The following is a 21,730-nucleotide window of genomic DNA, read 5'->3' on the forward strand; positions in this document are numbered from 1 at the left end:
AAAAAGGGACCTTTAAGTGCCGTCTGTTAAAGGGGCTCTATGTAAGGTTTTTACTTTAATAAAGCATAAAAATATCCCAATATGTTTGCAGATATTTAGGAAACATGCTAAGTTCACCTAGTTGTTTCTCAGAAAATCAATTCTACAGCCAGACATTCTACTTTGAAATGTGTGTTCCGTGTCGGAACGTCTGTCTGTGCAAAACCGCCAGTTTATCCAATAGAATCCATAGTATCCATGGAAACCAGCAAACAAACTGGGTCAGAGAATCGCAGATTCTACCTGACCTAAAAAGCCTCTGCATCCATTTAAAAATCTCTATGAACGACAGCATATTAAAACAGATAAATCAACTCAGTGTGTGAGTCTCCTCAGCTGTCAGTTGCGCTCCCTCTTGTTGCGTGTCCTCAAGCTGGCCATCCGCATCTTTGAAGGAGGGGGAGGGGCAAACAATATTTTAAATTTGGACTGCAGTACCTATTTCGACCACTGGGTGTCATTCATACATAGAGCCCCTTTAAATTTCTAAGGTCTTCAGATTAGAGACTTTTAGAGGTGCTATAGAGACTGAGGCATCTGTGAGTTCATCTATAAAAATCATAAAAGAGTATTAGGTCTCTTGGTCTGTGTAAAACAGGAATGAACAGAGCATCCCACGGGTGGCTGAAGGACAGATTTATATACACCTTTAATTAATCCATAATAAAGATCAAGAGTCATATTAATGTGTGGGACAGGACACATACTGTATTACTGATTTAATTTTGTCCATCAGGAATTAATGGTGAAAAGTGTCTCTGTATGAGAGATGACTGAAAAATAGGAAGGATTGATGTTTTTTGTAGACTAACTTTCATTGATGAACATAAATTGAGTTAAATTTAATTTCATCATAAATAACTGTATTCAGCTGCAGTGCTTCATAAAAACACACAATCATATTCACAAATAATCAATGATTTTATGACATGTTAACATGATGACAGACAAATTTACACAATGATTACATATGTATTAAAAAAAGTGCTTTTCTTATATAAATGTTGCTTTTAGAAACTGGATGTTGTTGATATTTGATATGCTGAAGAATCAAATTTTCATTAACAAATATGAACTGATAATCAACGTTCATCTGAATGAGACGCTCATCAGTCTTTGATCTGTAAGGCACGAGTGTGTAAAAGTCTTCAGATATATTCACATTAATAAACAGCTTTACCTGAGAGAGTCTCAAATACAGCAGAATTCATATTTCATCTTTGGCTCACAGTTCTCTTATTTTCCTATAATTAACACTTAAATCAGCTGGATTTGATCTGATTTATCCCGAACATGAAGGTTTTTTTGGCTTTATAATACTGCAAGTTCACACTGGGTCTCTTGGATGTTCTTGCAGAGTTCACATGTCCCAGAATCGTTCGCGTCTGAATATTTTTCATATCCACGTCCTCTTCGTCTGTTTGACCGTTTCACGTCAGTGAAGCCGATTTTCCCTGAAGCTTATGATACATAACAAGCAACTTGCATCATAAATGTGCTCTAGATACTTAGATTGCATAAACTGCAAAAAAGCCAGTATTTTGCTTCTTTAGTAAAATTATTTTGAATTAATAAAGTTTAGATGTTTGAAAAACAAGACAGAAATACTGAGGAAGAATATCATGTTTCGCAGTGTATCAGCTGTAGCTAAATGAAATCACCGGTACTGTCCTGACGAGTGTAAATGTTCATGTGCAGCTCTTCCTGTAAAGTGCATGTGTCACATGTCTGTCTGAAATGGCCATTATCAGGTGATCGTGGTCTGGCTCTACTTCTGGTCGTTCCCAGAATCCTCTGTGCTCTTGATGTCGGAGCTGAGGGGCGGGATCAAGGCGCTGCTGATGTCATCGAAGCGCTCCACGACACACTGCGCCGTCAGACGGGCCTCGGGGTCGTGATCCCAGCACTCCTCGATGGTGGAGCTCAGCAGATGAACGCCCTGAGAGAGAGAGAGATGATGATGTCAGAACCTCAGTGACATCAACAGGGTGCTTAGAAAGACTTTAGTTCACTTTGATCACATGTTCAATTTACATGGCATAAGAAAAGTCTTAATTTTGGGAAATACAATATGGCATAATGTGATTATTAAACTTTAAAAGGCTGTGATTGAATTAACCCTTCGTTTGGGAAGTACACTCAGGGTCTTTGGGGTCTCCACAGACCACAGGCAACAAAATGTAATTTTTTAACAAAATAATTGTTTTTTTTGTTTTGTTTTGTTAAAAAAAAAAAAAAATGTAATTTTACTCTGTTTATTATTTTTTTTACTTCATATTTGTGCAGTTTTTGGAGGATTTATCATATCTTTTAAATTTATATAAATAAATAAATAAATATTTTTTAAAATAGGTTTTTATGCAAAAAAAGCTTTTTATGTAAAGTTCACTTTATAATATACCCACATTTCTAACTTTCATTCATGTGGATAACATGGATAATTTGACATGGTTTAGTGTGAGATTTTTGCCCATCTTTTGGAAAATGCAGTTTTAAAAGTAATAAAAAAATATCACTTTTACCAGTAGATGGCTCCAGAGCTCCACTATTTGCTGTTTAACTGACTGAACGACACCTTTACACAAGGATTTTCAGTTGGATTCATATCTGAATATTATGAAATCACAATTATGACAATAAAAATGACTTTTTGTCAAAGTTTAGTATATTTTGTAAGGAAAAAGATCAGTTTTTCAATATTGTTACATTATGATGAGACCTCACAAAATTCATCCTCAACATTTTTTCATTACAAAAAATGATAATCTTTGACAGAAAGTCTTTTTTATTGTCATAAATGTGATTTCATAATATTTAGATATGAATCCAACTGAAAAATACTTGTGAAAAGATGTCTTTCAGTCAGTCAAATAGCAAGTAGTGCAGCCATCTACTGGTAAAAGTGATAATTTTTTACTTTTAAAACTGCATTTTCCAAAAGACGGGCAAAAATCATACACTATAAACCATGTCAAATTATCCGTGTTATCCTCATGAATGAAAGTTAGAAATGTGGGTCTTTTATAAAGTGAATTTTACATAAAAAGCTTTCCTGTAGCTCAGTGGTTAGAGCATGGCACTAACAATGCCAAGGTCATGGGTTCGATCCCAGGGATTGCACATACTCAGATACAAATGTATAGTATAATGCAATGTAAGTCGCTTTGGATAAAAGCGTCTGCCAAATGCATAAATGTAAATGTAAATGTAAATAAAAAGCTGTTTTTGTATAAAAAACTATTTTAAAAACTATTTTTTAATTTATTTATATAAATTTAAAAGATATAATAAATCCTCCAAAAACTGCATAAAAATTACATTTACAATTACAATTTTTGTTGCCTGGGGTCTGTGGAAACCCCAAAGACCCTGAGTGTGACTTTTTTTCTACACTAACATAAAAACAAGATATCACTCCAATTTTTTTTTTTTTCTCTATAGATCTAGAAAGTGTTGACAACTGTACAAAGTTTCATGTCATTTGGACAAAGAGAACATTTTTTTTATTATTTTAGCAAACGTTGTTTGGGGTCTAAAAAGACCCTATAAGGGTTAAATAAATATTTAATGATCTACAGTTGATGAATTAAGATCATATTTAAATTGTAATATGATGTAGATGGTTGTAGGATGAATATTTTATCTCTCATCTTTTTGAGCATTTGGAAGCAGTGATGCATAAACATTTCAAAATAAGAGTCCTGGTGTATTTTCAGCTTGTTTATAATAAAATGGACATTATTGTTTTATGGATATTATTGGTATGTAATTAAATGTATTGATATATTAGGCATATATCAATTGTTCCAGTATTTTGCTATGGTTTTGACTCTTTAGTAAGGTTTTCTACTGTGAAACAACAGCCTAGGTCAGTGTCGCCACCTTGTGGAACAACTGATTAATGCAAATCAAATTCAGTGCACATTATGTGACCTGTGTAAAAAACGGCTTTACCATGTGGTTGCTCCAGCTGGCCGGTATCTCCGGTCTCAGTCGATCTCTGATGACATCATCCTTCATGCTCTCCACACACGGATGCTCCTTCAGCTTCCCGAACGGAGGTTCATATTCCCGCAGATCTGCAGAGACACAGACATCAGATATAAATCTTCAAAATTGGATTGGGATCAGGTCAGATCTATGAAGAACTTTCATATCTTCCTTATTCATGTGTGTTTGTGTTGAATGTTGAATATAAGCACTGTTCAGGGTCTTTGATGGCCATTCTTACCTCCGGTGGCGCTGCATCTGGACATGATCTCCCACAGAACCAGAGCCATGGAGTAAACATCTGCCTGTTTGAAGGACTCGATGTTCTCCAGGTCCATCCGGGACTCCAGCACTTCAGGAGCCATGTATCGCGCCGTTCCCACCTGAGGAACACACACCAGAAAACACGTCCTTCATCAGATCATCAGCAGAAAACAGAGTGTCTGTGAGCTTCCACTCATATAATCAACCACTGAACATCTGAATATAAAACACACTACAGACTTTTATTTTGAAATGTTTCTTTTCCAACAGAATATCAGTCTCACTGTTATATTTTAATTTGTTTATACAGAATTAAAAAACAAAACACAATTGTAGTTTATAATGAAACACTTTCATTTCACACTTTCAATTCAATTTTCTAAATGAAAGAAAAAGAAGATTTTTCGTCTTGCAGTTTCAGTTCAATGTTGTGTCGTGTCATTTCCTCTTTAAATATAATGCTTTGATCTTTCTGACATCATCATAATTTTTGAACATGTGCTTCAAACACAATCAGTTTCTTTTACAGTCTTAACATTATTTAATTCTCTCTGAAAACTAACTGTAAACATAATGGTTATTGTATTTAAAATATTTTAAAATGTAATTTAATATAGAACATTAACGTATATAAAATATTTAAATATGTGTAATTTAAATTATTTTAATCATTACTTATTTATACAAAATGTTAACATTTTTAAGTATATATTTATATTCTTATTATAACTATATAAAATATAGTTTTAGTTTATATTTGATTTTATATATATATATATATATATATATATATATATATATATATACACACACACACACACACTTATTTTAAGTGTATACTCTTGTATACATTAATCTAACACAATTTTTTACACACACATACACACACACACACACACACACACACACACATTATATATATACACAACATAAATGCATGTATGTGCATAAAACATATAAAAGTATATACTTTTTCTGAAGGTCCTTGATTTCACCACTAGAGGGCGACATTTCAACCCCAGATTACTCCTCTGTTGTTAAATGGCTGTACACGTGACACTCTCACCTCTCACTGCCTTTTGCTCGTTTTCAGTCCTGATGTTTGCTTTACCATTGTCATACTCAAGGATTTTTAGGTTTGAGATTTTCCTGCATGAATTTTACTCTCTGGATGTATCTCTCTGATCTGATATTTAAAGGGATAGTTCACCCAAAAATGAAAATTATCCCATGATTTACTCACCCTCAAGCCATCCTAGGTATATATGAATATCTTCTTTCAGACGAACACAATCGGAGATATATTTAAAAATATACTGGCTCTACCAAGATTTATAATGGGAGTGAATGGGGGCCGAGATTTTGAAGCCCCCAAAAATGCATCCATCCATCATAAATATAATCCACACGACTCCAGGGGGTAAATAAAGGCCTTGTGAAGTGAAGCAATTAATAAAGTTTTAAATATGGATATTTTTCTTACAAAAACCCATGGATTCACTACAGAAGGCCTTTATTTACCCCCTGGAGTCGTGTGGATTATATTTATGATGTGTGGATTATATTTATGATGGATGGATGCACTTTTTGGGGCTTCAAATTCTCTGCACCCATTCACTCCCATTATAAATCTTGGTAGAGATTTATTTTCATTTTTGGCTGTACTATCCCTTTAAGGAGAGCTCTTCAGTTTAGATTACCCTTTTGTGTTGCCTCCCAAGGCCTGCTGTTTGAGTTACAGCTAAGACTGTTGCTGTTCCCCCTAAAGTAAAGAGCTCAAAAACTCCATATGGAAACCCTCTCACCTGTCCGCTGTTGGCCAGTTCTTCAGGAGACGTGGAGCTGTCGAGTCTCAGGCTGAGGCCGAAGTCGCACAGACAGCAGGTGAGGTCAGATTTCACCAGGACGTTTGCGCTCTTCAGGTCTCGGTGCACGATGGCCACTTTGGCTCGTCCGCACGGCGTCCGGTCGGAGTGCAGGTGAGCCACGCCCCTCGCCAGCGACCGACCCAATTGGCATAGTTCGTCCCAGCCAATCACGTGCTGCGACAGAAACTCCTGCAGGTTTCCTCGCTCGTGATAGGCCGTTATCAGCCAGTACTGCCGCGCCGTTTTCCGGTCCTCGGCGGTTATGAACTGTAGGACGTTTTCATGCTGCAGCTCCGCGTCTGAGAAAATCTCCCACTCGGTTTTCCACGAGGCGTATTCGTCGTACGGAAATATCTTCACCGCCACCGTCTGAGGGGATTCGCTGGCTTGCTTGAGTTTGGCTCTGAAGACCTCAGCGAAGCGGCCCTTCCCGACGACGGCGTCCAGCTGGACGGGCAGCAGCTCCGTGTTGTGGTTCAGGCTGTTGGCGTTGGCGGAGCTGCTGTCGGATCGGTTGTCGTCGCTCATGATGATGGCGCAGGTCTCGCTGTCCATGCCTTTGGTCGCGGGCACTTTGCATTTCTGCTGCCGACACACGCAGACGAAGTAGAAGAGCGAGACGAGCAGGACGGCCGCGATCAGCAAAGGAAGCAGAACGAGCAGCAGCAAAGTCAGGAGATTCTTCCGTTCGGCACTTAAAGAAACTCTGTCTGCTTCTGTAAAGAAAAAGAGAAGTAGAGAAAAGTCATTTAAATTTTAAATCTTTAAATATAAAACAAGAACATAACTTTTTAATTATTATGAATACATATTACATATTGTTTTTATTCTTTATATAATAATAATAAAAATGTACAATATTTTAAATATATATAAAAATACAAATTCTAATTTTATGTAATATTGATTCTAGAGAAACAATGTTTATTATTTTAGAGTAAAATATTTCCATCATTATAAAAAACTAATTTAACCCTTCTAAGCTGTTCAGGGTGTTTTTGACCCCGAATGACATTTACTAAAATAATAATAAAAAATAAAAAAAAATCTCTTGATCCAAATGGAATGAGGCTTTGTCAACACTTTCTAGTTTTACAAAAAAATAATTAATTAATTAAATCAAATAATAATAATATATATTTTTTGTATTGCGCCTTTCTTACACAACAATAAAAACAACAAAAGAAAACACAATCACAATAATAACGCTAAAACAACAACGGCAACAAGTACTGTAAAATTATTACTTAAAAGCTTCACTAAAAACATGTGTTTTGAGTAATTTCTTAAAACAATCAAAAGATGGAGCATTCCTGACCGGAAAAGGCAGAGAATTCCACAACCTGGGAGCAATACAAGAGAAAGACCTCCCACCCATAGTTAATACATTGAAATAAATAAATAAATAAAATCTGGTTGAATTGAAAATGATGTCAGTTATAGTGTCACTAGTGTTAGTGTATGTCACATAAAATCAAAATGCACAATCAACAAAAAAATAAATAAAGTGGTGACACCATGACACATTCGAGATGGAACACACACACACACAAACCTTCTAATAAAAGTATAATCAAAAATGCTAAAAATATTATATATAAATTTAAAACATGCCATAAATCCCCCAGAAAGTGTACAAATGTACAGTAAAAACATCAATAAAGTAAGTAAAAAAAAAAAATAAATTATGACCCTGACAGTCGAAGAGCTTCACAAGGGTTAAGCTGTAATTATGGACATGGGAATGCATTATATTTAATGTGTCATTAATGTGAAAAACTGCTGAAATCACAGTTTCCAAACGGACTTCCTCACTAACTGTTATTTTAGTATCACTGAGATACTATTATTATTGTTGTTCATGTTTTATTTTTAATTCTTCTGTTTTCATTTTAATTTTAGTTGTGTTTTTGTCTTTTCTTATTTTAGTACTTTGAAGATTTGAAATGTTGCTTTGGAAACAAGTTGTAATTTTTCAATATTTAATATATTTTAACTTCCTGGGATAATCGTTCTGTTTATTATAAGAGCTGCTGCAGTTTTGTCGTCTGTCTCTTTAAATGCTCAAGCTCAAAGCAGGATGGATTCTGATTGGCTGTCAGTGTTTTTATCGTTCATCAGCTGAAAAAAAAAAAGGTGATTTCAATGATAAAAGTGTCGTTATCGTTACAGCTGTGTGTGACGCTGATGTTCTTATAGAGTTACAATGATTCATATAAAACATAGTTATAGTCTTTGGTGAAGTGTTTATAATATTATTTCATAGTCTGTGTATTACTTTAGACATTCTTAAATCAACATGATTTGCAAAATGACATAAGAAGTCTTGTTTTCTGAGATGTTGATTAAAACAAGAACAAATATCTGTCAGTGGGATCAGAAAATAAACCCAGTTCAAAGAGAAACAAGATGGTTTTTCTGAGCACATGGCAGATATTTGTCCTCGTCCTTCAGAAAATCTTATTTTGCATCTCAAATATATGTTGATTTAAGAACGTTTAGATATTTGTACTGGAAAACAAGACAGAAATATATATGAAGAACATCATTATCATTGCTATTTAGACGATTTGATCACAGATATTTCCGGCATCAAAAGTTTCCTATCAGAATCACATGATGCGACTTCCTGTTTACAAGTCTAAAACTAGATTCCAGCCATTTCTGGAAAAAAGAAAACAAAAGAAAAATGTGGGAGTGGTGCTTTCCTCGTGCACACGCCGCGATGAGCAGAACAACACGACCGCACACGTGCGCAGACACACACCAATAACACACAACATCTTCTGCATACTGTGATCTCTAAACACAGACAGGAAACCACACGTCTGAACCTTCAGCTCCACAGAGACACAGCAGCCACATGAGAGTCTAGAAACATTTACCCAACGGACACTTTCAAAATTCAGGAAAGAATCTTAAAGGGTTATTTCATGAAGCAGTGTTTTGAAATCGCCCATCACTAGATATTGTTGAATAAACTCGTTACTCTGTGTTTTTGCCAAGTAAGACATGTTCCTGGATCAACATATTTTTTCCATATTTTGGAACTAAACCTTACCGTACCCATAACTTATCCATAAAATCCGAGGGGAACGATAGGTGAATAACACTGATGTAGAAGCACCTAACTCTGGTTGCAAGCCTAAACTTGACATAAATGGTAAACTTGTCCCTCAAATCTGATTGGTTGATTGGAATGTTGATCCAGGAACACAAAATCACTGTGACCCTGGATAATGAGGGTGAGTAATTAAATTTTCCTGATAATTTACTCACCCCCATGTCATCCGAGATGTTTTTATGTCTTCAGTCGAAAAAAAATTTAGGTTTTTGATGAAAACGTTCCAGGATTTTTCTCCATATAATGGACAATGGGCACCAAATGGTTGATGGTCAAAATTACAGTTTCAGTGCAGCTTCAAAGAGCTTTAAATGATACCAGACGAGGAATAAGAGTCTTATCAAGAGAAACCATCAGTCATTTTCTACAAAAATACAACTGTATATGCTTTATAAACACTAATTATCACCTTGAGCGTGCTTCCGCTTTCCGTATTCTTCAAAAAGCTTATGCTGTATGTCCTACACCTTCCCTTTTCTACTTATGCAATGAACGCTGCGCCAGATGCATTTTTCCCATAAGTAGAATAGGGACATACAGCATAGACTTTTTGAAGAATACGGAAAGCAGAAGCATGTAAAAGGCGTTCATTTGTGTTTATAAAGCATATACAATGAAAAATGATCAATGGTTTCTCTAGATAAGACTCTTATTCCTCGTCTGGTATCATTTAAAGCTCTTTGAAGCTGCACTGAAACTGTAATTTTGACCTTCAGCCGTTTGGTGCCCATTGAAGTCCATTATATGGAGAAAAATCCTGGAACGTTTTCATCAGAATTTATTTTCGACTGAAGACATAAAAACATCTTGGATGACATGGGGGTGAGTAAATTATCAGGAAAAGTTTGTTTGAAAGTGAACTAGTCCTTTAATTTTGTCAAAAAGAAAGTGTTTTGACTTATCTGACAGAACTAGTGCGCTCAACTGAAGAGGATAAATATTGATCCGATAATGCAGACATGCACATAAACTACAATGGAAACACATTTACTGAATAAATCCTGCCAAAACTCATTTGCCTCAGCAGAGGCTGTGATTGGATATCTGGACTAACCAGCGGACCAATCGCATCGCAGCATCTCAAATGTTGGTTTGGTGGTTCTGAAACACCTGAGACGAAGTCTGTCATCAGAACACCAGCATCCGAACACTAGATCACATGACAGCGTTTATTGTGTTTCATCTGCTGCTCTGAGACAAACTCATTTATGATGGACAGAAAAAGAGCCTGATTTACAGTTTTATGACTTTTATGATTGTGCACCAATTTCCACTATAAAGAACCTTTTGTGGAATGAAAAGATTCCATGGATTGGATGAAGAGCCTCACCTCCAGTGAAGAAGAGCCAATTGTTACACTCCTCAGCATTACAGGAGCAGATGTAGAAGTCCTCCATCCCCTTCACCTTCTTCATCTCACACCTGGTGTTGTTGTAGTCCGTCAGATACTGACCGTGAAACTTCAGCGCTGGATTGTGACACACCGTCTCGATGAGCGCCTTCCCTTCACTCCTCCTCCTGAAGCACAACATGGACATTAGGAGTCGTCAGTTTCCACAAGAACATGAAGCATCAAAACTGTTCGACATTCAACTTTGTCACTGATAAATATAAAATAAAAACATTATGCATTATAGAAACAAGTTGTCACCACATATGGGTTAGTCAATGATCACTGCTGAGAGAGTTATCTTTTATTTTTACACAATATTTACTCAAAACCATCTGTTCAGCATAATAATAACACTAGTTAACTCTTTCCGTCACGTCACCATCGCTCTGGCCTTGTGTTTTTTCACTCTCAGAGTTCATCTGAACTGGAACTATTTCCTGCAGGATCGTCTGGAAGTCAGACGGGATTTCCTGTATCACAGTGCAGCCATTTCCTGATTAACGCTGTCGAGGTCGAGATACGGTCATTCAGATCTCAGAGAGCTCATAGAAATAGAGCTGATATTAAACAGAGAGCAAATGAAGCTTCTTTCATGGAGCGAGAGAACCCTGCATATAGTTGTTCAAAAAGTTTAATCTGGATTCGAATGATCTGGATTTGGAAATCCCATGTTCTGCTATCCAGGATCAGGTAATCCATTTTTTCAAAGCAAAATTGTATTGGATCACCCTGATCCAGATAGATACTTTTCAGACTACCAAGTCTGGATTGTTAGTGCTACAACTTTTGGCTATGTTCACACTGCGAGCCTTAATGCTCAGATCAGATTTTTTTTGTATAGCTGTTCACATTGTTGTTTTAAATGTGGCCAATATCAGATTTCCAGTGTGAACAGATCATGGTTCTGAACTGACCTGTATGTGCAAAAGAACGATACAAATGGGGTTGCCAGGTTTTTACCACAAAATGCAGCCAATTGCTTCTCAAAACAAGTCCAAAACTAGCCCAATCACGTTCTGTGGGGCATCCCGGTAAAACCCGCTTTTCGGGGGTTAAATATTATGTTAGTGCGATCGCTTCAACCCATGGAGTTGCAAAACAATCCACGGGAACAGTGAAAAAGTAACCCAATTCTGCAGTAAAATCACAGACTTGGCAACACACAATGAACTGATATATGGAAGTAAGTGATTACATGGTTATGTATAGTGTGATCTGCCGTGGAAGCCAGCGAAATTATGCCCAGGAAATATTAAAAAATAAAGACAATGATGTGGCAAAAGAGCAGAGTTTTGAAACTTTTATGATACGAGCCCTCATGTTTTGCCTGTATTATAGAGCTGTCGAGTTCTGACTCATCACTGCCCTCTACTGGCCACCTTTCACAACCGTCTTGATAACATTGGTTATGTAAAATCTTTGAATAGACTCCAATGAGCACAGAATCGTGACGAATGTTGATTTCGAGTGGCGTAAAAAAAATCACATGAATTCCGATATGACTGTCGCATTACAAACATCTGACTAGGCATGTGACGGTATCAAATTTTCATGTTGCGATTAATTGCTGAAGCTTTTATCGCGGTATGCGGTATTATCATGATATTGAAATAAGTTGCAAAAAAAGTGTTGTCACAGTATAACAAGTTTAAGAACTCTTTTTGTAATAACAAAAAAACTTTTCAAAAATAATAATATGTTAGTTCAGTAGTATATAACAATAAGTTCAAACTATGACCTGTGGAGGGCAGTATTACGCTAAGCAGTGTCTACACTGCTGGAATTCTAATAGAGGAGAAGAAGAGAGCTAGTTCAAGATGAGCATTTATGATTAAAACATATATAATTTTCAATTTTTTTCAGAAAATGAGCGATGGTTTCACTAGATAAGACCCTTATTTCTCATCTGGGATCGTGTTGAACAATTTGAAGCTGCAGTGAAAGTGTAATTTTGACCTTCAACTGTTTGGTGCCCATTCAAGTCTACTATAAGGAGAATAATCCTGGAATGTTTTCATCAAAATGGGGGTGAGTAAATTATTAGGAAAAGTTTAATTAAAAGTGAACCAATCCTTTAAGAAACGACTGATCATTTCAGGCTCATTAAATAAGTTCTTTTGATTTTAGTAATGTTATTAAACAGTAACTAAGAAATTAACATTAACTAAGAATAATTAATGCTTTAAGTATTTTTCATGGTCAGTTTGCTAATAATGAATTAACATGTTAACTAATGAAGCCATATGTCTTAAAGTTTTACTGAACAATAATAAATAATCAGAACATTTCTAATCATTAGTGCATGTTGTAGTCCAGATTAAAATATAAAAATGTTTAAGTTTGAAAATAAATAGCCTATTAAGTTGTTAAGTATTTGGTGCTGTGATGAACAACACTGAGATTACAAAAAAATGAATGGCTGTTTGAAGCATTACAAAAACTTTACTAAGACAGCTTCTTTGTTTGCGGGGTTTCCGGGGTAACCGCTGTATTTCTGCTGTTCCTTCAGCACCCTCTGCTGTCAGAGAGTGAACGTGCACTTTCATTCTGCCATGTGTTTCTCGTGCACGTTGGGCTTGTTTACATCTGAACGCAGAATACAGCAGTGATATGCATTTTATACGGTTGATGGGGAAAGTATTATTTACGGTATTTTGAAGTGCCCACGATAACAACATAGTGCATATTCATTATCGCGACATACCGCATTAACGAATATCGGTATATAAGTCTACATCTGACCTGTATCAGATTTAGTAGCACATATGGAAGTGGCACAAATCGGAATGGAAAGGATCAGATTCCATGTGGTTTGTACTGTCATTGGGAAAAATCAGACTTGGGCCACATTTACCTGCCGTGTGAACATAGTGTTTGACTGTTTCATCTCTTATGATTGTGCCAATGTAGTTTACTAACAGTGAAAAAACACTTTAAATTAAATATAATATTTTTGTTAGATAATTACAGCTGTTTGGGGACTTTACTCTAGGCTACTAAAAGTCTTAATATGTAGCCTAATGTCTACTTATACATATTAGTTAACAGTTACACTAATTATGTAACAAAAATAATTGTGTGTATATTACATGATACAAATGTTGTTTTTAACCAAGTTTAATTAAATTTTTGTTCCTGTAATCCACCCTTCTGCTGGGATCAGTATAATCCTGATTTTTTGGGGATCAAAGGTATTCCAATCTTCATAAAAAGTTTTGAGCAATAGCTGAGCGATAGTTGAAATGCGATCAGATTACTTTTGAACAACTGGCCCCTAGAGATTCAGTGCTCAAATTCATCATGATACAAAACACAGAGACATCAAAAAGAAGGAGCGTTGACGCACCAGGCACTGACGCACACCTCTTCTGGATTCTCGCAGGTGGACGTGATGTTGCAGGAGGATTCGCAGACGCCGGTGGTGTTACACTCCGTAGATTCAAAGTCACAGAACTTACAGAGCTGAGGCAATTTGAACGGTTTATTTTCTGATGCATTCACTGCACAAACACATGGAGAGAGAGAGAGAGAGAGAGATTAAATGCCTATATGTACACAAATACACACCTATTCAGTGCTGATGACATGAGAAATTATCTATATTATAGTATATTTTTGCACAGGAAACCACAGGAACATCACGTCTGCACTCACTTATAACTAACTCCGAGTCCTCACTGGGTTTGTTCAGCAGCATGCGCTCGTTGCAGTCACGTCCCGTACAGGCGCACAGACGGAGGTTATGGCCGGACACGTGTCTGATGGTCAACACACAGTCTGAGCTGCTGTAGTCCTCCAACATCACGCCACGCAGCGGCTGCGTCGGGTCGTGACACTTCGTCTCCACGGTAACGATGCCAGCTTGCCTCCACCTAAGGAGAGAGACGAGGTTAATGCATCATCAGCATATTCTACTGAAATTAAATAAATGTTTTCTGAAACTTAAATTTCTCATTTTCATTTAGTTTAACTTGATGTGATAAAATAACTAAAATTTAAATAAAAAAATAAATATATAGACATATTTACAAAAACAAAATCTAATAAAAATGACAAAAACATGACAAAATTAATAAAACTAAAATAATTAAAATGTAATGCAAAATGCAAACTGAAAATATACAAAAATATCTAAATATTAAAAAAGTCTCTCAAAGATACTAAAATAACAAGTATTTATATATATAAATCAGGGTTATTATAATTAACTAAAACCATAAAAATACATTTTCCTTACTTGAAATAAAATATAAAGAGCTTTAAATTTACAACATTTACAAAAAAAAAAAAACTAAAACTAATAAAAATTATAAAAACTAAATTAATAAAACAAACAACAATTAAAATGTAAATAAAGTAAAATTCAAATAAAAACGCATATTGCATATTAAAAAATGCAAAAATGCATATTAAATAAAAAATAATATAAAAATGTATTAAATACAATTTTAATTTTTGAAACAAACTAAACATTAAATAATAAAATCTATAATAGCATGTCATTACTAAAATAACAATGATGAGTGTAATTTTTTGAATTACTGAATTACTGTCAGTGAAATGTGTATAATTAAACAGTGGTTTCACATGTCATTTAAAACACAGCAGGCAGAGTACAGTCACTGTAAAATGTAATTAGTTGAGTTTACTTAGAAAGCTTCATTAAACTGTTGGGTTTAGCTACCACACAGTACAGAGTAATTAGAAATCTTGAGTATTGGTAATTCAGTTTTACAAATTGAGTACTTAGTTCAGTCATGTTAAAAATCTTGTTCACATTATGTAGAAACTGCCTTCAATTTCTCAAGCATTTTTACTCAGTTGCAGCAATGGACCATACATTTATTTGTATTTATTAAACTGGAGATACTGTTGAAAATAATAAAGTTTGATGTCACCATCATGGTGGAAAGTGTTTGCTTTAGTTGGGCTCTTGACCTTGACTTTTAACATTAGTGTTTCTCTGGCTGTCGTAACTCAGTGTTTGTGAGACACAGCTGATACGGTGAAAAAAGCCAAGAGAAATACTGGGATTGATCTGTTGGATCTTTCCTGATGATATCATTGAATACCCACAGATTTAATCCTGAGGTTTATGCTTGATCAAAAGTGTGCTTTGTCATTAAAAACAAATAAGTATTGTAATAAGTATAACTAATTACGTTTCACAGTGAATACTCAAGATTTCTAAGTACTCTGTACTGTGTGGTAGCTAGTTTTATCAATTCAAAATGATGAGTTAACTTACTTGCTAAATTTAAGGCAATCGGTTTCCTTAAGTTTTTTAAGTAAACCCAACTAATTACATTTTACAGTGATACTAATGATTGCCAGTAAACACGCTTTTTAAACACAGCTTTAATAATGTTCAGTCAGCTGATTTACTCTAGTATTTTGGTCTCAGTTCCCGTATCGTCTGCTGCACAGAAAGTGAAACAAGCTCACAATGTGTTTTCTCTTTTCCTGTAATCACTACAGACCAAACTACAACACCCATAATGCAGCAGTGCACAGGTGAGCTTGCATCCATTAAGTATCTACATGATCAAAAAGACTTTCAGTTTAATTACATTTTTAATTTTTCTAATTCTTTACAAATTCTGGTGCTTTAAAAAAGCAAGCAAGCAAATCCTGATGTGAATTTGCAAAGAAACAGAGAATTAAAGAGATCGTTCACTCTAAAAGGCCAATGAGGGAGAGTAAATAATGACAGGGTTTTCATTTTTTGTGCACTATCTCTTTAAGAATGATTTTCAGATTGAGATGTTTGGCTTGATTATTTCACTAAGCTTCGCTCTCCTGTGTGAAGTAAGAGCTCCGATCACGTCTGAAAGTTCGTGTTTGAACACGTCAGTGATTCATGTTCACGTGTGCAGTCAGTCATACCAGACGGCGGCGCAGACGTCCTGTGGACTCGGACAGACTTTTGATACACTGCAGTTTGAGATGCACTGATACGACCTGCAGTCAGCCGGGTGAGGGTCACATGACTTGCACTGACTGTGCAGATTGGCTGTATGGAGCAGAGCTGATGCTCCTGCAAAGAGACAAACAGAGATAAGATAAGATCAGGGGTGAGTAATTAGTGAGAGCTAATTTGTCTTACTTTTGGATTCAAATGAGATCAATCTACCTTTTTATAATAACTGAATAAAAAAGGTTATGACCAGTCTAGAAACACACTAAACGACTCACTGTAAGACTATAAGAAAAGAAAATATATTTCCCTATACATATATGAATGATCAATATATTACATTATTTAACAGTATATTTGAAAATATACAGAAAAATATATTGCGTAAATATATTACAATATATTGAATAATACATAAGGAATTGCGATAATATATTTACTAATATATCATAACGTACGTCATTTTATATTCAGTAATATACTTCATAATCTATATAGATTTATGTGTGATCAGATATGGTAATGCATGCATAATATATATTTACTCATGCAGTATAAACACATATATGGTAAAATATATTGTGTAACACGTTTCTTATATTTTATAATTATTTACATTTTAAATGTTTCATATTTTCAAGTTAGAAAGTTTCTACCAAAGAGACTATCACTGCTATAGCGTGCACAGCCGTTACGGTTTAAATAAAGTTATTATAGTCTTAATGTTGTTCAGCCAATCATAAACCTCACCACAGGCTCAACACAATGATGACCCCAAAAACTCTCACACATACCAGAAAACCTGGTGATTCATTCCAAAATAATACAACTTTAAACACTAACAGATCTCCGCCTATATCAATATTAAGTGAAACACATGAAATAACTCTTAATTTCAACATTTACTCTCCTTTAACAGTCAGAAGCAAAGCATGCTGGGAACTAGAAGTCTGTTGTAACCACTGAATGTAAGTCATTCTGTGAATGTGTGTATATATGTGTGTGTACAATACATTTACATTTATATGGGAACATGTATGTGCAATATAAGTACACAATAAAGGATAAAACTTTATGAATGCTATTTTTGTCTTCATTTATAAATATTTTATATGCATCAACATATAGCCATACATGGTCAATGCATATATTGCAGTATATTGAAAAATATAAGCACAAGTTTCCCATATATGGAAATGTATTATGCAATATATTGCATTATATTTTGCAGAATATTCCCATATATTTTTGTTCCGTAAGGGTTCACACACACATCCTCATTCTCTCTCTCACACACACACACACACACACACACACACACACACACACACACACACACACACACACACACACACACACACCTACACACACACACACACACACACACACACACACACACACACACGTTTGTTTTTGTGAACTGTGGGGACTTTCCATAGGCCGCAATGCATTTTATACTATACAAACCGTACTTTCTATCCCCCTAACCTACCCCTAACCCTAAACCTAACCATCACAGGAAACTGTGCACACCTTTATTTACTCACAAAAAACATCATTTAGTATTTTTATTAATTAATTTATATTGTGGGGACCGGTGGCTGGTCCCCACGATGTAATATAAACAAACTCACACACACACACACACACACACACACACACACACACATGTTTGTTTTTGTGAATTGTGGGGACTTTCCATAGACTTCAATGCATTTTACACTGAACAAACTGTACATTCTATCCCCCTACCCTGCCCCTACCCCTAAACCTAACCCTCACAGGAAACTGTGCAAACTTTTACTTTTTCACAAAAACTCATTCTATATGATTTATAAACCCATTTACATTGTGGGGACCGCTGGCTGGTCCCCACGATGTAGGTGAACTCAGGTTTATATTACATCATGGGGACATTTGGTCCCCACAATGTAATATAAACAAAAGCACACACACACACACACACACACACACACACACACTTCATTATGATCACATAATGCAATTGGACTCTTAAAATGTGTGAATAACGCTGCATCAGATACAGTGGATCAGATAAAAGTATGGTGTTTGTTAGAAGATGATGTTGAGAGTTAATGTGATTTGAGGAGAACTGACTTCAGACATCAACTAAAAATCACCCAAACAAACACCAGCGGAGTGAAAAGTGACATTCATTTGACTCCAAACAGATGCTTTGATTTAAAGCTAAACATTGAGCCTCTCAGGATCTCATGATGTAACTGTCTCAACATTCAGCTGGAAGTGGCTTCAGTAACTGTCTGCCAGGAAAATAAACGCAAGCACATTCTTCAGGGTAAATGGACACGGCGCTTTAGAAAGTGGAGTTAGGATTGTCAGGATCTCTTAAACACGACCACAGATTTATGTCATTACAGATGCTCTGAAGATCAGAAACAGTATGAAACACTTCATTCAATCTAAATAAAAATCTACAACAGCTAAAGGTGCATTAAATGGATATATTTTGTTCCATATATTTTTATTTTATTTTTTAATACATAATATTTAGTGTAGTAGTTGCTGTTGTGGCATCTTCTGCTTTCATAAATGTCAATATATGTTAATATCTGGATACTATTAATGTAATATAATTAGTAGTATGATTAATATAATTCTGTGACATATTATCATGGTTACTAAATATGGTTAACATTCAGTAGCATGGTACATATCAGTGTTATTTTAGTGTCACTGTGATACTATTATTCATTTTCATGTTAATTCTAAAGTTTTAGTAATACTGGGTGTTTTATTATATATATATATATTATATATATGTCTTTATTTTTGTATTAATTTTTTGTTTTAGTTATATTAGCATATCAAGTTGTTTTTTTTTTCTCAGTTCAAAAATATAAATTAATAATATTGCATTTTAAGTAATGAAAATGTATTTTATGGTTTTAGTTAACTATAACACACTTTAAAATCAAATACCTTTACCATGATACCATCACAGTAGTTAAACTGTTGCTGTTTAAACTCATATTAATGTAGTTTTACTGCTACAACAATTCACTATCAAAACATTACCATGATTTTTTTTTATATAATTAACATATGTGAATTTAGTATCATTATAAATGTCAACGCATAAAGAAAACAAAGAACTAATAAAACAGGAACAGAATTGGTTAGTTAGTTTCAAACAAACGCACATGCAGACAGACACGCGCACACGCACATGCACACGCACACACAAGGAAATATGTGACAGGCTCGTGTTGTCTGACAGTTTCAGACACTGAAAAAGAAACTAATAATCAATCTATTTACAAAATATAAACACCGAGTTTGACAGACGCACCGACGCTACTGTCATCAGTGAAGAGCGTCAGAGCGTCGCGTCGCGCTGTAGTAACGCGACTGAAGCGCGGAAACTCACTCACCAGACATCAGACACACGAGAAGAACCGGTCCAAAGCCGACTGAACCGAACCGCTCCATCACACCTCAACGCGATCGCATTTGACTCCGGTTCGCCGCTCTTATATCGGTCTCATTCTCCTCCCTCAACTGAGGAAACGCGCGGAGATGCACATGAGTCACAAATCAGACAGGAAATGTTCAAGAACAAACACTGAGGGAGGAGGAAGCGTGTCTTTTCCTGCTTTACTTTCTCAAAACCGCTTACTTCTGCCTGTGTGTAAATACACACAGCGCTCACTAACTAGACAACACTTTCAGGCATCTTGAAAGCTGGTAAGCACCCTACATAGACAGCATTTATGGGCATCATAGTCTCCAAACCTTGTGAGTTGCTTACATAGACAACATTCTGGGTGTCATAAAAACCTAGTGAGTAGCCTATTTAGACAACATTTTTAGGCATCATAGTCTCAAAATCTAGTGAATTTCCTACATAGGTGTCAGTCACAAAACCTGTTGAATTCCTACATAGACAATATTCTGGCAGTCATAGTCTCAAAACCTAGTGAGATACCTATATAGACAGTATTTTAGGCATCATAGTATAAAAACCTAGAGATACCTATATAGACTGCATTTTAGTCGTCATTCTCAAAACCTAGTGAGTTTCCTACATACACAATGTTTTTAAGCATCAAAACCTCAAAACCAGTTGCCTACATAACATTTTTAGGCCTCATAAAAGCATAGTGAGTTTCCTACATAGAAAACATTTCTGGGTGTCAGTCTCAAAGCCTATTGATTTGCCTACATAGAAAACATTTTTAGGTGCAACAGTCTCAAAACCTAATGAGTTGCCTATACATAACATTTTTAGGCCGTGTAGTCTAAAAACCTAGTGAGTTTCCTACATAGACAACATTCTGGGTGTCATAGTCTAAAAACCTAGTGAGTCTCCTACATAGACAGTATTTTTAGGCATCATATTCTCAAAACCTAGTGAGTTTCCTACCTAGACAACATTTTTAAGCATCATTGTCTCAAAACCTAGTGAGTTTCCTACATAGACAACATTCTGGGTGTCATAGTCTAAAAACCTAGTGAGTAGCCTATGTAGACAGCATTTTTAGGCATCATAGTCTCAAAACCTAGTGAATTGCCTACCTAGACAACATTTTTTGGCATCGTAGTCTCAAAACCTAGTGAGTCTCCTACATAGACAGTATTTTTAGGCATCATATTCTCAAAACCTAGTGAGTTTCCTACCTACACAACATTTTTAAGCATCATAGTCTCAAAACCTAGTGAGTTGCCTACATAACATTTTTAGGCCTCATAAAACCGAGTGAGTGTCCTACACAGAAAACATTTCTGGGCGTCAGTCTCAAAGCCTATTGAGTTGCCTACATAGAAAACATTTTTAGGTTTCATAGTCTCAAAACCTAGTGAGTTTCCTACATAGAAAACATTTTGGGTGTCATAGTCTAAAAATCTAGTGAGTAGCCTATGTAAACAGCATTTTTAGGCATCATAGTCTCAAAATCTAGTCAATTTCCTACGTTGCCTACATAACATTTTTAGGTGTCAGTCACAAAACCTGTTGAATTCCTACATAGACAATATTCTGGTGGTCATAGTCCAAAAAACCTAGTAAGTAGCCTATGTAGACAGCATTTTTAGGCATCATAGTCTCAAAACCTAGTGAGTTGCCTGCATAAAATTTTTAGGCCTCATAAAACCGA

The 21,730-nt window shown here is 35.5% G+C and overlaps 1 protein-coding gene across 1 annotated transcript; it reads right to left on the reverse strand.

Moving 5' to 3' along the window:
• Window positions 1–946: 946 nt before the first annotated feature.
• tgfbr2a (transforming growth factor beta receptor 2a) lies at window positions 947–20,186 on the reverse strand. Its single transcript, XM_067411425.1, has 9 exons — window positions 20,009–20,186; window positions 16,565–16,715; window positions 14,333–14,550; window positions 14,025–14,178; window positions 10,616–10,803; window positions 6,099–6,877; window positions 4,271–4,412; window positions 3,994–4,118; window positions 947–1,978 (listed from the first exon to the last, which is right to left on the reverse strand). The coding sequence occupies exons 1-9, from the start codon at window positions 20,064–20,066 to the stop codon at window positions 1,808–1,810; spliced, it is 1,986 nt and encodes a 661-aa protein (XP_067267526.1). The 5' UTR covers window positions 20,067–20,186; the 3' UTR covers window positions 947–1,807.
• Between the last annotated feature and the right edge of the window lie 1,544 nt (window positions 20,187–21,730).

Source organism: Chanodichthys erythropterus, chromosome 15, assembly GCF_024489055.1.
Source record: "Chanodichthys erythropterus isolate Z2021 chromosome 15, ASM2448905v1, whole genome shotgun sequence".
NCBI lineage: Eukaryota > Metazoa > Chordata > Actinopteri > Cypriniformes > Xenocyprididae > Chanodichthys > Chanodichthys erythropterus.

Excerpts from the sequence above, each read along its gene's own strand:
- tgfbr2a (XM_067411425.1), bottom strand. The coding sequence starts at position 20,066 with ATGGAGCGGTTCGGTTCAGTCGGCTTTGGACCGGTTCTTCTCGTGTGT. Across the intron at positions 4,119-4,270 it reads CAGATGCAGCGCCACCGGAG|ATCTGCGGGAATATGAACCT; the intron begins GTAAGAATGGCC and ends GTGTCTCTGCAG. Across the intron at positions 1,979-3,993 it reads CCAGCTGGAGCAACCACATG|GGCGTTCATCTGCTGAGCTC; the intron begins GTAAAGCCGTTT and ends TCTCTCTCTCAG.